Raw genomic sequence first — 17,403 nt, forward strand, 5'->3', positions numbered from 1 at the left:
CAAGGTGTTATGGGATAGCCTCCCTGGCAAAGGGAACCAAAAAGTAAAAAAAGGATGCTCACATGCTCTGCTTTGTTTTCCTGACCTCCCAAGTAGACCTACGCTTATTGAACGTTCAGGAAACTTAGTACAAACTTGCGTTTTCACCTTATTATTTTTGGAATTGCACTTGATAAATGACAGTTGACTTAAGTACTCGTTATATGCTCTAGAAAGAACACAAGTATGCATTTTGTAACACACACAAAGTCGTGCAACACACACAAAGTCGTGCAACACACACTCAACTCTTATTTTGAAGGCTAGATTTGAACAGGATATGCGTTTGACCAATGATACAAGACTATAGATTTAGCCCAACCCACATGACCGGAAATGAGAAATGGAACCGATTCCTTACTGTCTGTGATCATTATCTACCGATGAGTGGTTTTTGGTTTTCGGCAATAATTCTTCCAACTTAAAAATACAACAACTTGTTTTTGGTATTTCGAATTTGAACACATGAAAATGAAAATAAGTAAATGATTACTTGGAAATAGAACAATCCAGTTGTTTTTATATTTTGTCCGCTACTCACATTTAGAGATAAGTGGAAAAATGGGAAATAAAAGCATTTTGCATTAGACCATTTTATTGGCGTAGAAATTGACAAAAGGAAAAATAGGATTTAAAAAAAAAAAAAAAATCCTCGTTTGGCCTTGCCGAGATGAAAGGAAATGTGAATTATCAATAAGCACACGGACCCAGTTTCCATTTGTTTTTTTCAGTTGCGTTAGTTTCAGGAGCACAACCTGATCGATACTAGTGAATTATTGACTCTTGTCAAAGCAACAGGGTTTTTGGTGTGTGTGCACTTTATAAGTTGCTTGTTTAAGAAATATAAGTTCTATAAAAGCCCCTTAGATTTGAATTTAGAATCCCACTAAATGTCATTAGATCTACAAATACATGTAATTGAAATGTAATTTAGAGATTCCGGTAAACTCTTTGATGTTTCCTTTCATGTATCCTACCAATTGCTTTTGGATTATTCACCATGGCAACCAATTGTTAGAATAAAAACTCAACTAAAGTTATTTCTCAGTTTTCAGTTGGCTTTCGTTGGAGAACAGTTTTTCCTTTGCAGGGATATGTATGTTTTTCATCAGTACAGGGCATTTGGAAAGTATTCACACCGCTTGACTTAAAACAATAATTTAACCTTTATATAACTAGGCAAGTCAGTTAAGAACCTATTTTTATTTACAATGACGATCTATACAACTTTTTTCCACATTTTGTTACAGACTTATTCTAAAATTCATTAAATTACATTTTCCCTCATCAAGCTACACACAATACCCCATAATGACAAAGCGAAAAGAAAACTGGTTTTTGGAAAAAAAATATTAAAAAAATAAACATATTTTCATAAGTATTTAGGCCCTTTAGAAACATCTATATAGGCCTAGCTATACATAAATATGATTCGATTTTTTAAAATAAAATTTAGACTGAAACGATATAACTGGGCTTTTATTTTGAACCTGTGACTGTGGGCTTTTATTTTGAACCTGTGACTGTGGGTTTATTGAGTCAGTTGAATGGGCGTGTGTCAGTCTTTACTGTTCAGGTCTTTCCTGTGCCCTCCTCAGCCTTCACAGAGCGGCGACAAACAACAACTTTTACTGTTTCAGGTCTTTCCTGCTGCGCTCCTCAGCCTTCACAGAGCGGCGACAAACACAACAACTACAGCCGTGTCTATCTGAGAGAGAGGGAAATGAAAAGGAGGCTTCAGAAGAAATACTTCATTTTAATTCTAGGATATTCCGTGTTACTTCTGTTAATTCCGTATATGCTGGACTACAGGAGTAAATCAGAGCATATTAAACATGGTAAGCAACAGCCGAGGTGCCCCGACCTCGGTATGTGGAATAACGGGGACAAGTTCGGCAACACTACGGATACCGTGGAAGAGTCGGTAGTCAACAGGACCCAGTCTAAAATACACGTTTATTTACATGCTACATGGAGGACGGGGTCATCGTTCTTAGGAGAGTTATTCAATCAACACCCCGATGTGTTTTATCTCTACGAGCCCATGTGGCATATATGGCAGGCTTTATATCCAGGAGATGCGGTCAGTCTACAAGGAGCCGTGCGTGATATGATGAAGGCGTTATTACGATGCGACTTCTCAGTTTTAAAACTGTACACAGGGAGTCAAAATATCACCACGTCTTTTATATTTGGATGGAGAAAGAACAAAGTGATCTGTTCGGAACCTCTATGCGAGGCGTACAAGAGAAACGAAGTGGGATTAGTCCAGGATGACGTCTGTGGAAAGTGCCCAAGGAAAGATATCAAGGAGTTAGAGAAGGAGTGCAAGAAGTATCGCGTCGTGGTAATCAAAGGTGTGCGGGTTCTGGATCTCGGTGTACTCGTCCCGTTAATCAGAGATCCCGCTTTAAATCTCCAGATCATTCAGTTGTTTAGAGATCCGCGGGCAGTACACAATTCACGACTGAAATCGAAACAAGCTCTGGTCAAGGAGAGCATACAGGTACTGAGAAGTAAAAAACAGACGGAGAAATACAAGCGTCTGCTGTTGCCGAACAAAAGGGGGAACCGGGCAGAGAATTATGTCTCCAGCGCGATGGAGATAATATGTGACAACTGGTTGAACGATATGATGCTCATGATGAATGCGCCCCTCTGGGTAAAGAGGAATTACATCAAGATCCGTTACGAAGACTTGGTTCTACACCCCATGGAGGAACTCAAGAGACTTTACACCTTCTCCAACCTCTCGTCCTTTCCTGCCATGGATAAGTTCGTGTTGAACATGACCCACGGACACGGTTACTCCTCAGACAAACCGTTTCTAATATCGTCCAGAGACGCTAAGGAAGCCATCTTCGCATGGAGAGAGCGGTTGAACATTGAACAGATCTCCCAAGTGGAAGACTACTGCAGTGAGGTCATGAGACAACTGGGCTATCAGAAGAACAGTGTGGATCAAACATAGACAATTACAGCATCAAGATGGTGGTGATGATGGTATGTAGGCCTGTGGTGATGATGATGATGATGGTATGTAGACCTGTGGTGGTGATGATGATGATGATGGTATGTGGGCCTGTGATGATGGTATGTAGGCCTGTGGTGATGGAGGTATGTAGGCCTGTGATGATGATGGAGGTATGTAGGCCTGTGATGATGATGGAGGTATGTAGGCCTGTGATGATGATGATGATGGAGGTATGTAGGCCTGTGGTGATGATGATGGAGGTATGTAGGCCTGTGGTGATGATGATGGAGGTATGTAGGCCTGTGATGATGAGGGATTTTACCATGAGGCCAATGGTGACTTCAAAACAGTTACAGAGTTTAATGGCTGTGATAGGAGAGAACTGAGGATGGATAACCAACATTGTAGTTACTCCACAATACTAACCTAAATCACAGAGTGAAAAGAAGGAAGCCTATACAGACAAAACATATTCCAAAACATGCATCCTGTTTGCAATAAGGCACTAAAGTAAAACTGCAAAAAATGTGGCAAAGAAATTAACTTTCTGTCCTGAATAAAAAGTGTTATGTTTGGGGCAAATCCAACACATCACTGAGTAGCACTTTTCATATTTTCAAGCATGGTGGTGGCTGCATCATGTTATGGGTATGCTTGTCATCGGCAAGGACTAGGGAGTTAAAAACTGAATAGAGCCAAACACAGGCAAATTCCTAGAGGAAAAAACTTGGAGACAAATCCACCTTTCAGCAGGACATTAACCTAAACACAAGGCCAAATATACACTGGCGTTGTTTACCAAGAAGACATTGAATGTTCCTGAGTGACCTAGTTTCAGTTTTGACTTAACCTTTTACTGCATGGGGCTAAATCAGGGTCACACAGTGTTTCATTGGTAGTCTTAAACACATCTACTTTAAAACAAAACACACATGGTTATGGGCTTAACAAAATAAGACACCTGTACCATGTCAGATATAGAGATGAACTGTATTACATTTTGAGTTTCCATCCCAATATTACACTTTATACTCATCACAGAAGACTGAAATATAACAAAACCGCATCACATAGAAACACCGGATATGTGGCATAAAAAAGAGAAGTGATTCATTATAAAATTATGAAAAACATTATAACATTCCACCCATGAGGCCATTTGGTCATTTGACTGCAGGAAAGGGCTACATCGGCTTGGTAATCTGTGGCCAGACTTGAAAATGTCTGTTTAGCAACGATCAACAACCAACTTGACAGAGCTTGAAGAATGAGAATGGCTTACCAAGGAAAAACTTACAAAAGGACTAATTCCGAGAGACTCTCGGCTCTCAGAGACCCAGAGAGACCCAGAGAGACTCTCGGCTCTCAGAGACCCAGAGAGACCCAGAGAGAATCTCGGCTCTCAGAGACCCAGAGAGAATCTCGGCTCTCAGAGACCCAGAGAGAATCTCGGCTCTCAGAGACCCAGAGAGAATCTCGGCTCTCAGAGACCCAGAGAGAATCTCGGCTCTCAGAGACCCAGAGAGACACTCGGCTCTCAGAGACCCAGAGAGACTCTCGGCTCTCAGAGACCCAGAGAGACTCTCGGCTCTCAGAGGACCCAGAGAGAATCTCGGCTCTCAGAGACCCAGAGAGAATCTCGGCTCTCAGAGACCCAGAGAGAATCTCGGCTCTCAGAGACCCAGAGAGACTCTCGGCTCTCAGAGACCCAGAGAGACTCTCGGCTCTCAGAGACCCAGAGAGACTCTCGGCTCTCAGAGACCCAGAGAGACTCTCGGCTCTCAGAGACCCAGAGAGACTCTCGGCTCTCAGAGACCCAGAGAGACTCTCGGCTCTCAGAGACCCAGAGAGACTCTCGGCTCTCAGAGACCCAGAGAGATTCTCGGCTCTCAGAGACCCAGAGAGAATCTCGGCTCTCAGAGACCCAGAGAGACCCAGAGAGAATCTCGGCTCTCAGAGACCCAGAGAGACCCAGAGAGACCCAGAGAGACCCTCGGCTCTCAGAGACCCAGAGAGAATCTCGGCTGTAATCACTGCCAGAGGTGATTCTAACACGTATTGACTCAGGGCTGTGATTGAAAAGGACATATTTCTGTATTTAATTCTCAATAAATTAGCAAACATTTCTAAAAACATGTTTTCACTTTGTCATTATGGGGTATTGTGTGTAAATGGGTGAGAAACATATTTAATCCATTTTGAATTCAGGCTGTAACACAACAAAATGTGGAGTAAGTCTAGGGGTTTAAATACTCTGAAGGCACTATATGGGTCAACTGTGTGTGACATTCTCCAAGACTGTTCAAATTGTATTTATTATGGATCCCCATTAGTTCCTGCCAAGGCAGCAGCTACTCTTCCTGGGGTTTATTATGGATCCCCATTAGTTCCTGCCAAGGCAGCAGCTACTCTTCCTGGGGTTTATTATGGATCCCCATTAGTTCCTGCCAAGCAGCAGCTACTCTTCCTGGGGTTTATTATGGATCCCCATTAGTTCCTGCCAAGGCAGCAGCTACTCTTCCTGGGGTTTATTATGGATCCCCATTAGTTCCTGCCAAGGCAGTTTATACATGTTAAAAACATTAGAATATATTCATAACAGATTTCACAACATATTAAGTGTGTGCCCTCAAGCCTCTACTCTACTACTATCACTTATCTGTAACACAAAGTCCATGTGTACATGTGTGTATAGTACGTATGTTATCGTGTGTTTGTGTTGCTTCACAGTCCCCGTTGTTCAATAAGGTGTATTTTTATCTGTTTTTAAATCTGATTCTACTGCTGCATCAGTTACCTGATGTGGAATAGAGTTCCATGTAGTCATGTCTCTATGTAGTACTGTGCTCCTCCCATAGTCTGTTCTGGACTTGGGGACTGTGAAGAGACCTCTGGTGGCATGTCTTGTGGGGTATGCATGGGTGTCTGAGCTGTGTCCCAGTAGTTTAAACAGACCTCTGGTGGCATGTCTTGTGGGGTATGTGTGGGTGTCTGAGCTGTGTCCCAGTAGTTTAAACAGACCTCTGGTGGCATGTCTTGTGGGGTATGTATGGGTGTCTGAGCTGTGTCCCAGTAGTTTAAACAGACCTCTGGTGGCATGTCTTGTGGGGTATGTGTGGGTGTCTGAGCCTTTTTACCCAGAATTTAATTTAAGGTGCCCCAAAAGCTTTTTACTATCGTTCTTTGTGTCATTTATCTTTGTTTCATAGGGTAGTTTCTTTTTATTCAGTTTAGTCACATGATTTCTCAATTTGCTGTACGTTTGCCAATTGATTGTACAGGCAGACTTATTTGCCTTCTATTTTGCCTTGTACCATTTTTAAATTCCTCATCAATCCACGGGGATTTAACAGTTTCTACAGTCATTTTCTTAATGGGTGCTTATTAGTAACTGGGATAGGTAAATGTGTCCAGTGCAGCGTCTGGTTGCTCATCATTACACACCACAGACCAACAAATATTATTTACGCCAACAACATAGGAATCACTACAAAACGTATTGTATGACCTCTTATACACTATATTAGGCCCAGCCTTTGGAACTTTGGTTTTCCTAGATATGGCTACTATATTGTGATCATTACATCCAATGGATTTGGATACTGCTTTAGAGCAGAGTTCTGCAGCACTAGGAAAGATGTGATCAATACATGTTGATGATTTCATTCCTGTGCTGTTTGTAACAACCCTGGTAGGTTGATTGATAACCTGAACCAGGTTACAGGCACTGGTTACAGTTTGAAGTTTTTTCCTGAGTGGGCAGCCTGATGAAAACCAGTCAATATTTAAATCACCCAGAAAATATACCTCTCTGTTGATATCACATACATTATCAAGCATTTCCCTCACGTTATCCAGATACTGTTACCACTTGGTGGTCTATAGCAGCTTCCCACCAGAATGGGCTTTAGGTGAGGCAGATGAACCTGTAGCCATATTACTTCAACAGTATTTAACATGATATCCTCTCTAATCTTTACAGGACTGTGGCTCTGAATATAGACAACAACACCTCCCCCTTTGGCATTTCTGTATTTTCTGTAGATGTTATAACCATGTATTGCTACCACTGAATCATCAAAGGTATTATCTAAGTGAGTTTCAGAATATGAATGTCATCTGTTACTAGCAAATTATTCATTTCATGAACCTTGTTTCTTAAGCTACATATGTTAATGTGGGCTATTTTTAGCACATTTCTGGGATGCTTGATTGTTTTTCTTGCTGTACTGGGAAGCTTAGCAGAGGTAAACATGCTCAGGTTATTGATGATAGTGCAGGATGAGCTGCACACAGTGGACTTCCTACTAGGACACACTGCCTGAGTGATAACAGAATAACTCTGGTTCATAGGCTCATGATTACAGCAGACAATAGCTGTAGGATAAACAGAGGAATTCAGAGCAGTTAGAGGGACATCAATTAGGTTACTTACATTGTGTTTGCCAACGCCCCTGGTATAATGTACATTTGCTAAACCATTATGACAACTCAGCAACACAGTGGTAGGGATTAACTGAGCTGGACTTGGGTCATTGATAAGTCATTGTCTCAACGCAGCCTTATAATGCTGTGAAAGGATCCAGGAACCCAAATGATTTGGGTGGATCCCATCCTCCTTATAATACGAGCTTAGTTTCCAGAAGGTCAATAGATGTTTCAAGATGCCGATACTCTCATATAATCCTTATTCAGTTCAAGGCGCTTGGTTCAAATCTTTTCTTGTATTTTTCACATGCTAACCAACAGGTGTAGACTAACAGAGAAATGCTGACTGACAGGTAGAGGTCGACCGATTATGATTTTTCAACTCCGATACCGATTATTGGAGGACCCCGGAAAAAAACCTGCTACCGATTAATCGGCCGATTATTTATTTTTATTTTTTGTAATAATGACAATTACAACAATACTGAATGAACACTTATTTTAACTTAATATAATACATCAATAAAATCAATTTAGCCTCAAATAAATAATGAAACATGTTCAATTTGGGTTAAATAATGCAAAACAAAGTGTTGGAGAAGAAAGTAAAAGTGCAATATGTGCCATGTAAAAAAGCTAATGTTTAAGTTCCTTGCTCAGAATATGAGAACATATCAAAGCTGGTGGTTCCTTTTAACATGAGTCTTCAATATTCCCAGGTAAGAAGTTTTAGGTTGTAGTTATAGGAATTATAGGACTATTTCTCTCAATAGGATTTGTATTTCATATACCTTTGACTATTGGATGTTCTTATAAGCACATTAGTATTGCCAGTGTAACAGTATAGCTTCCGTCCCTCTCCTCGCTCCTACCTGGGCTCGAACTAGGAACACATCGACAACAGCCACCCTCGAAGCAGCGTTACCCATGCAGAGCAAGGGAAACAACTACTCCAAGTCTCAGAGCGAGTGACGTTTGAAACGCTATTAGCGCGCACCCGCTAACTAGCTAGCCATTTCACATCGGTTACACCAGCCTAATCTCGGGAGTTGATAGGCTTGAAGGGGTGGAACGTTCCAACAGGAATCTGTTCCAAAAAAAAGTAAAAGTAAAAGGTTGCCAACAACAACGCATACAAAGTAGCAACGCATACAAACCAAGCTAACTAGCTGCCGAATAGGCATCAACTCACCACGTAGCTTAATCTTAATGTTTGTCCATAGGCAAACAGACATGTGAGGACAGACATTTTTCGGAATAAACGTGATGAGTGAAAAACGCAATGAAATAGACCACTCCCTACCCGGTATCTTATTCTGACGCTATACAACTTTGTATGCGTTGTTTTTTTGGAAACCTTGTTATTTAGGAAGTTTTTGGAATAGATTCCTGTTGGAACGTTCCACAAATTATACCCACCCAGGTTGAAGTCATAAACAGCACAATGCTTGAAGCACAGCGAAGGGCTGTTTGAATGAATGCTTACGAGCCTGCTGCTGCCTACCACCGCTCAGTCAGACTGCTCTATAAAATCATAGACTTAATTATAATAAACACACAGAAATACGAGCCTTAGGTCATTAACATGGTCGAATCTGGAAACTATCATCTCGAAAACAATTTTTTTTTTCTTTCAGTGACATACGGAACCGTTCTGTATTTTATCTAACGGGTGGCTAAGTCTAAATACTCCTGTTAGGCATTGATGTTTATGGTACAATGGTGCAACGACAGTACTTTTTTCGCAAATGCGCTTATTAAATCATCACCCGTTTGGCGAAGTAGGCTGTGATTCGATGAGAAATTAACAGGCACCGCTTCGATTATATGCAACGCAGGACAAGCTAGATAAACTAGTAATATCATCAACCATGTGTAGTTAACTAGTGATTATGTTAAGATTGATAGTTTTTTATAAGTCTAATGCTAGCTAGCAACTTACCTTTGCTTCTTGCTGCCCTCGCGTAACAGGTAGTCAGCCTGCCATGCAGGCTCCTCGTGGAGTGCAATGTAAGGCAGGTGGTTAGAGCGTTGGACTGGTAACCGAAGGTTGCAAAAACGAAGCCCCCCTGAACAAGGCAGTTAACCCCCGTTTCTAGGCCGTCATTGTAAATAAGAATGTGTTCTTAATCTGACTTGCCTCGTTAAATAAAGGTGTAAAAAAAAGAAAAAAATCGGTGGCCAAAAATACGGATTACCGATTGTTATGAAAATTTGAAATCGGCCCTAATTAATCGGCCATTCCGATTAATCGGTCGACCTCTACTGACAGATCCTTCTCAACAATGCAGAGAGAGACAACAGGTGTAGACTAACAGAGATATGCAGACTGACCAGCCCTTAACCAACAGGTGTAGACCTCACAGTGAAATGCAGACTGACCAGCCCTTAACCAACAGGTGTAGACCTCACAGTGAAATGCTGACTGACCAGCCCTTAACCAACAGGTGTAGACCTCACAGTGAAATGCAGACTGACCAGCCCTTAACCAACAGGTGTAGACCTCACAGTGAAATGCAGACTGACCAGCCCTTAACCAACAGGTGTAGACCTCACAGTAAAATGCAGACTGACCAGTCCTTAACCAACAGGTGTAGACCACACAGTGAAATGCAGACTGACCAGCCCTTAACCAACAGGTGTAGACCTCAGTGAAATGCAGACTGACCAGTCCTTAACCAACAGGTGTAGACCACACAGTGAAATGCAGACTGACCAGTCCTTAACCAACAGGTGTAGACCTCACAGTGAAATGCAGACTGACCAGCCCTTAACCAACAGGTGTAGACCTCACAGTAAAATGCTGACTGACCAGCCCTTAACCAACAGGTGTAGACCTCACAGTGAAATGCAGACTGACCAGCCCTTAACCAACAGGTGTAGAGAGAAATAATAAAGTAAAACGCATAATAATAAAAGTTATAATAAATACACAATGAGTAACGATAACTTGACATGGTCTCAACTAGCAACATGATATCATGGATGAAACAGCAGTTTGACATGGTCTCAACTAGCAACATGATATCATGGATGAAACAGCAGTTTGACATGGTCTCAACTAGCAACATGATATCATGGATGAAACGGCAGTATTCAACGTTTTCCAGGGAGGATAAACATCTCGTTAACCTGAAAGTACGTAATGGTTAAGGTTTGTAAATTGCAGGTTAAGTTGCCCCTAGTGGATGGTATTGGAAGGCATCACCCGATGTCCTGGGGACCGAGACAGACTTCAGTATTCATCGGGTGTGATGGCGTTGCAACAACAGGGGATACGAGGCGCAATGAGTGAGAGAATGGTGGTGAAGTTCGAAAATCGGGCTTGTATGAAATGAAACCTGATCTTTGTAAGTCTGACCTGCGATGGATTTTGTTATTATAATGTTTGTATTGGTCACAATAAATAGTGATGTAGTCTTTTCAACATTTTTTATTAGTGAAAAAGCTGTGTGCATTAATCAAATAGAAGCCTGGCTCAAATAGAAGCCTGCTTCTAATAAGCGCTGGTTGTGTTTGGTTATTGAAGCAGATAAAACCCTGGCCTGTTTAATTAAACTTATACAGCATTTCATACATTTCCTGCCAAATTCTACTTTTCAATAAAAATAAAGGGATGCTGAAAAGCCCTAAAAATTGCAACCTCTCACATTTATTCTGATAAAACTCAACTGATTTTTAATTTGGGATTAAGGGCTTAAACCTCACGTGGCCTCATCAGTATCTGTTTAGAGGTTTGACGACATCAACTCGACATGCCTGGTATCTGGTTATCATGAGGATGACACCAGCTTGTTTATCCACTTCATCCCTCCCCGATAAGAACACATAAGATATGTGCTGTAATGTGCAGTGTCCTTGCCCAGACCCTGTTCAAAACAAATGCTTTCTTACTACTTCTATATCTGCTCTGGCTTCCTCTGGCTATCTGCTCTGGCTATCTGCTCTGGCTATCTGCTCTGGCTTCCTCTGGCTATCTGCTCTGGCTATCTCCTCTGGCTATCTGCTCTGGCGTCCTCTGGCTATCTGCTCTGGCGTCCTCTGGCTATCTGCTCTGGCTATCTGCTCTGGCTATCTGCTCTGGCTTCCTCTGGCTATCTGCTCTGGCTATCTCCTCTGGCTATCTCCTCTGGCTATCTCCTCTGGCTATCTGCTCTGGCTATCTGCTCTGGCTTCCTCTGGCTATCTGCTCTGGCTTCCTCTGGCTATCTGCTCTGGCTTCCTCTGGCTATCTGCTCTGGCTATCTGCTCTGGCTATCTGCTCTGGCTATCTGCTCTGGCTATCTGCTCTGGCGTCCTCTGGCTATCTGCTCTGGCGTCCTCTGGCTATCTGCTCTGGCTATCTGCTCTGGCTATCTGCTCTGGCTATCTGCTCTGGCGTCCTCTGGCTATCTGCTCTGGCGTCCTCTGGCTATCTGCTCTGGCTTCCTCTGGCTATCTGCTCTGGCTTCCTCTGGCTATCTGCTCTGGCTTCCTCTGGCTATCTCCTCTGGCTATCTCCTCTGGCTATCTGCTCTGGCTTCCTCTGGCTATCTGCTCTGGCTTCCTCTGGCTTCCTCTGGCTATCTGCTCTGGCTTCCTCTGGCTATCTCCTCTGGCTTCCTCTGGCTATCTTCTCTGGCTTCCTCTGGATAGCTCTGTCCCAAGCCAGTGCATATCTCAGGAGTAGGCGGTAGGCCTATATCTCTGTATTCAGGTAAATGGACTCTGGTCTATGTCAGATATCTCACACATATCTGTTATCACAAATGAATGAACCGGTTGGACGAGTCAAGCTATGCCCACCGCTCTGGAGTGACGCTGTCCAACCCTGTATTATCAGAAAACATCACCTCAGTCTCAGGTCATTAGGAAACATCTTAGGATGAGATCAATGGATTGTAGAAGCGCACTAGTACAGCAGTAAGACCTGTAACTGACCAGGGTAACGTCATAACGCACCTCCAGCACGTCAAGAGTTTACTGCGTAGGCGACATTTTAGAGTCCTTCTGACGGGGAAACTGAATGGTAAGGAAATAGTTCTTCCTTCTAATGAGGGACTGGCGTTTTTCTAAAGGCCAATGGGAGGGAGGGGGTGGGCTGCTATCTGGGGCTGGCAGGGACTGAATCACACCCCCGGGGGCAGCAGCAAGCCAGCCCTGCTGGAGAGAACAGAACATAGGAACCATTGTATGAGTCTGGGCTCAGCCTGTCACCATACACCCCCTTTGACAAGCCCAGCCTTCAGGGCCAGGAGGGAGGAGAGAGGCCAGAGCCAGCACCAGTCACAGGGGAGGGAGGCCAGCACCATACACCAGTCACAGGGGAGGGAGGCCAGCACCATACACCAGTCACAGGGGAGGGAGGCCAGCACCATACACCAGTCACAGGGGTGGGAGGCCAGCACCATACACCAGTCACAGGGGAGGGAGGCCAGCACCATACACCAGTCACAGGGGAGGGAGGCCAGCACCATACACCAGTCACAGGGGTGGGAGGCCAGCACCATACACCAGTCACAGGGGAGGGAGGCCAGCACCATACACCAGTCACAGGGGTGGGAGGCCAGCACCATACACCAGTCACAGGGGAGGGAGGCCAGCACCATACACCAGTCACAGGGGAGGGAGGGAGGCCAGCACCATACACCAGTCACAGGGGAGGGAGGGAGGCCAGCACCATACACCAGTCACAGGGGAGGGAGGCCAGAGCCAGCACCAGTCACAGGGGAGGGAGGAGAGAGACAGCACCAGTCACAGGGGAGGGAGGAGAGAGACAGCACCAGTCACAGGGGAGGGAGGAGAGAGGCCAGCACCAGTCACAGGGGAGGGAGGCCAGAGCCAGGCGGTCTGTAAGCCGTCACCAAATCAAATCAAATGTATTTATATAGCCCTTCTTACATCAGCTGATATCTCAAAGTGCTGTACAGAAACCCAGCCTAAAACCCCAAACAGCAAGCAATGCAGGTGTAGAAGCACGGTGGCTAGGAAAAACTCCCTAGAAAGGCCAAAACCTAGGAAGAAACCTAGAGAGGAACCAGGCTATGAGGGGTGGCCAGTCCTCTTCTGGCTGTGCCGGGTGGAGATTATAACAGAACATGGCCAAGATGTTCAAATGTTCATAAATGACCAGCATTGTCAAATAATAATAATAATCATAGTTGTTTTCGAGGGTGCAACAAGTCAGTAACACAAGAGTAAGTGTCAGTTGGCTTTTTCATAGCCGATCTTTGAGAGTATCTCTACCGCTCCTGCTGTCTCTAGAGAGTTGAGAACAGCAGGTCTGGGACAGGTAGCACGTCCGGTGAATAGGTCAGGGTTCCAGCAGGTCTGGGACAGCAGGTCTGGGACAGGTAGCACGTCCGGTGAACAGGTCAGGGTTCCATAGCTGCAGGCAGAACAGTTGGAACTGGAGCAGCAGCACGGCCAGGTGAACTGGGGACAGCAAGGAGTCATCAAGCCAGGTAGTCCTGAGGCATGGTCCTAGGGCTCAGGTCCTCCGAGAGAGAGAGAAAGAAAGAAAGAAAGAGAGAATTAGAGAGAGCATATTTAAATTCACACAGGACACCGGAAAAGACAAGAGAAATACTCCAGATGTGACAGACTGACCCTAGCCCCCCGACACATAAACTACTGCAGCATAAATACTGGAGGCTGAGACAGGAGGGGTCAGGAGACACTGTGGCCCCATCCGACCAGGCACAGAGTGGAGGAGGTGGGAGACTGTTACTCCCCGTTGAGCAGCAGACCTGTTATTTTAGCTTGAGAAGGAATTTGCTAACTTTAGCTGTGCCATTTTTTTTTCCTTTTCATACAGGTGCCTGAAATTCATGGGAGAAACTACGATGGCAGGAGTGTCAGACTGGTGCCAAGGGAAGAGGAACTGAGAAGCAGAAAGACTGTCGGGGTCTGTTTTCTTCAGCCAATCCCCTGGAGAGAGAGGATACACAGGGAAGGAGTCCGTCACGGGCTGGACAGCGACACGTCAACATGAAGAGGACTTAGAGGGACAGAATCGTGTCAATGCTTTAGATGCTAAAATGAATTGTTGCTTCCTGTTTTGTGGATCTGTCGAAAAATAGCAGTATCAAATACTTTTATTGAACAAGTTGTCCTCCACTGGCCTGAACTCTGACGCCTGGTTTCATGATTGTTTCTGTGACAGAACTCAACCCCATCGGTCACGATGTCCGATATTTCTTGAAGTCCATGAAGGTGTTTCGCAGAGATTGATACTAGAACCTGCTCTTTTCACTATTTATATAAATACTGTTGGTCAATTTGTTAATAAAAAATCAAAAATCATTGAACTCCTGTTTTTAATACGGGCAACACTAAATACATGTTGTTTTCAAGTTCTCTTCTGATGATCTTAGATGTTTTCTATAATCTGACCAGTCCCAGTTTACATACGCCTTGGTTTGGGGATTGACAGTGATGTAATGGTTACAAGACATATATGAATGAGCTGGCTAAGAAATTAAGGATTTAAAGTGGATATTTTATTTAATTTTTTTATAGAAACAGATCCTGTCTCTAGTCAGCAGGACGCAGATTGTGCAATCAACCTTTCTACCTGTTGTTGTTATGGTGATGCTATTTATCAACTTTTCTACCTGTTGTTGTTATGGTGATACTATTTATCAACCTTTCTACCTGTTGTTGTTATGGTGATGCTATTTATCAACCTTTCTACCTGTTGTTGTTATGGTGATGCTATTTATCAACCTTTCTACCTGTTGTTGTTATGGTGATGCTATTTATCAACCTTTCTACCTGTTGTTGTTATGGTGATACTATTTATCAACCTTTCTACCTGTTGTTGTTATGGTGATACTATTTATCAACCTTTCTACCTGTTGTTGTTATGGTGATACTATTTATCAACCTTTCTACCTTTGTTTTATTACAGGAGACCATTTCATTACTCATCACTGTATTCTTTACCAACAGGTTGACTGAACCTCTATAAAGTCACGTAGATCACATCGTTACAAAGCCCTGCTCCACAAACGTCCAACTTACCTAACATCACTGCTAAGATTTAAAAGTTCTCAAACCCGTTCACAGGGTTGGTTACCTCTGGAGACTCCTTAGAGAGGACTTAGAGGGACGGAAAGACAACATGGGTTAGCTGCCTGACAGAGAGACAACATGGGTTAGCTGCCTGACAGAGAGACAACATGGGTTAGCTGCCTGACAGAAAGACAACATGGGTTAGCTGCCTGACAGAAAGACAACATGGGTTAGCTGCCTGACAGAAAGACAACATGGGTTAGCTGCCTGACAGAGAGACAACATGGGTTAGCTGCCTGACAGAGAGACAACATGGGTTAGCTGCCTGACAGAGAGACAACATGGGTTAGCTGCCTGACAGAAAGACAACATGGGTTAGCTGCCTGACGGAGAGACAACATGGGTTAGCTGCCTGACGGAAAGACAACATGGGTTAGCTGCCTGACAGAAAGACAACATGGGTTAGCTGCCTGACAGAAAGACAACATGGGTTAGCTGCCTGACAGACAACATGGGTTAGCTGCCTGACAGAAAGACAACATGGGTTAGCTGCCTGACAGACAACATGGGTTAGCTGCCTGACAGAAAGACAACATGGGTTAGCTGCCTGACAGACAACATGGGTTAGCTGCCTGATAGAAAGACAACATGGGTTAGCTGCCTGACAGAAAGACAACATGGGTTAGCTGCCTGACGGAAAGACAACATGGGTTAGCTGCCTGACAGAGAGACAACATGGGTTAGCTGCCTGACAGAAAGACAACATGGGTTAGCTGCCTGACAGAGAGACAACATGGGTTAGCTGCCTGATAGACAACATGGGTTAGCTGCCTGACAGACAACATGGGTTAGCTGCCTGACAGAAAGGCAACATGGGTTAGCTGCCTGACAGAAAGACAACATGGGTTAGCTGCCTGACAGACAACATGGGTTAGCTGCCTGATAGAAAGACAACATGGGTTAGCTGCCTGATGGAAAGACAACATGGGTTAGCTGCCTGACAGAAAGACAACATGGGTTAGCTGCCTGATAGAAAGACAACATGGGTTAGCTGCCTGATGGAAAGACAACATGGGTTAGCTGCCTGACAGAGAGACAACATGGGTTAGCTGCCTGACAGAAAGACAACATGGGTTAGCTGCCTGACAGAAAGACAACATGGGTTAGCTGCCTGACAGAGAGACAACATGGGTTAGCTGCCTGACAGAAAGGCAACATGGGTTAGCTGCCTGATAGAGAGACAACATGGGTTAGCTGCCTGACAGAAAGACAACATGGGTTAGCTGCCTGACAGAAAGACAAGGCTCTCCAGAGGGTTGTGAGGTCTGCACAACGCATCACCGGGGGCAAACTACCTGCCCTCCAGGACACCCACACCACCCGATGTCACAGGAAGGCCAAAAAGATCATCAGGGACAACAACCACCCGAGCCACTTCCTGTTCACCCCGCTATCGTCCAGAAGGCGAGGTCAGTACAGGTGAATCAAAGCTGGGACCGAGAGACTGAAAAACAGCTTCTATCTCAAGGCCATCAGACTGTTAAACAGCCATCACTAACTCAGAGAGGCTGCTGCCGACCTACAGACTTGATATCATTGGTCACTTTAATAAATGGATCACTAGTCACTTTAATAATGTTTACATATCTCGCATTACTCATCTCATATGTATTTACTGTAACCTGTATCCTACACTATCTATTCTATACTATCTATTGCATCTTAGCTGCTCTGTCACTGCTCATCCATATATTTTATATTTATATATTCTCATCCCATTCCTTTACTGGAATGTGTTAGATATTAGGTTTTGTTGTGGAATGTGTTAGATATTACCTGTTAGAAACTGCTGCACTGTCGGATCTAGAAGCACAAGCATTTCACTACACAATAACATCTGCTAACCATGTGACCAATAACATCTGCTAACCATGTGACCAATAACATCTGCTAACCATGTGTATGGA

The 17,403-nt window shown here is 44.0% G+C and overlaps 1 protein-coding gene across 1 annotated transcript; it reads left to right on the forward strand.

Annotated features, from left to right (window-relative positions):
* Window positions 1-1,618: 1,618 nt before the first annotated feature.
* Window positions 1,619-14,725, forward strand: chst7 (carbohydrate (N-acetylglucosamine 6-O) sulfotransferase 7). The gene is made up of 2 exons (XM_045696690.2): window positions 1,619-3,042; window positions 14,238-14,725. The coding sequence occupies exon 1, from the start codon at window positions 1,763-1,765 to the stop codon at window positions 3,008-3,010; it is 1,248 nt and encodes a 415-aa protein (XP_045552646.2). The 5' UTR covers window positions 1,619-1,762; the 3' UTR covers window positions 3,011-3,042; window positions 14,238-14,725.
* Window positions 14,726-17,403: the final 2,678 nt, after the last annotated feature.

Source organism: Salmo salar, chromosome 16 (assembly GCF_965601325.2).
Source record: "Salmo salar chromosome 16, fSalSal1, whole genome shotgun sequence".
NCBI lineage: Eukaryota > Metazoa > Chordata > Actinopteri > Salmoniformes > Salmonidae > Salmo > Salmo salar.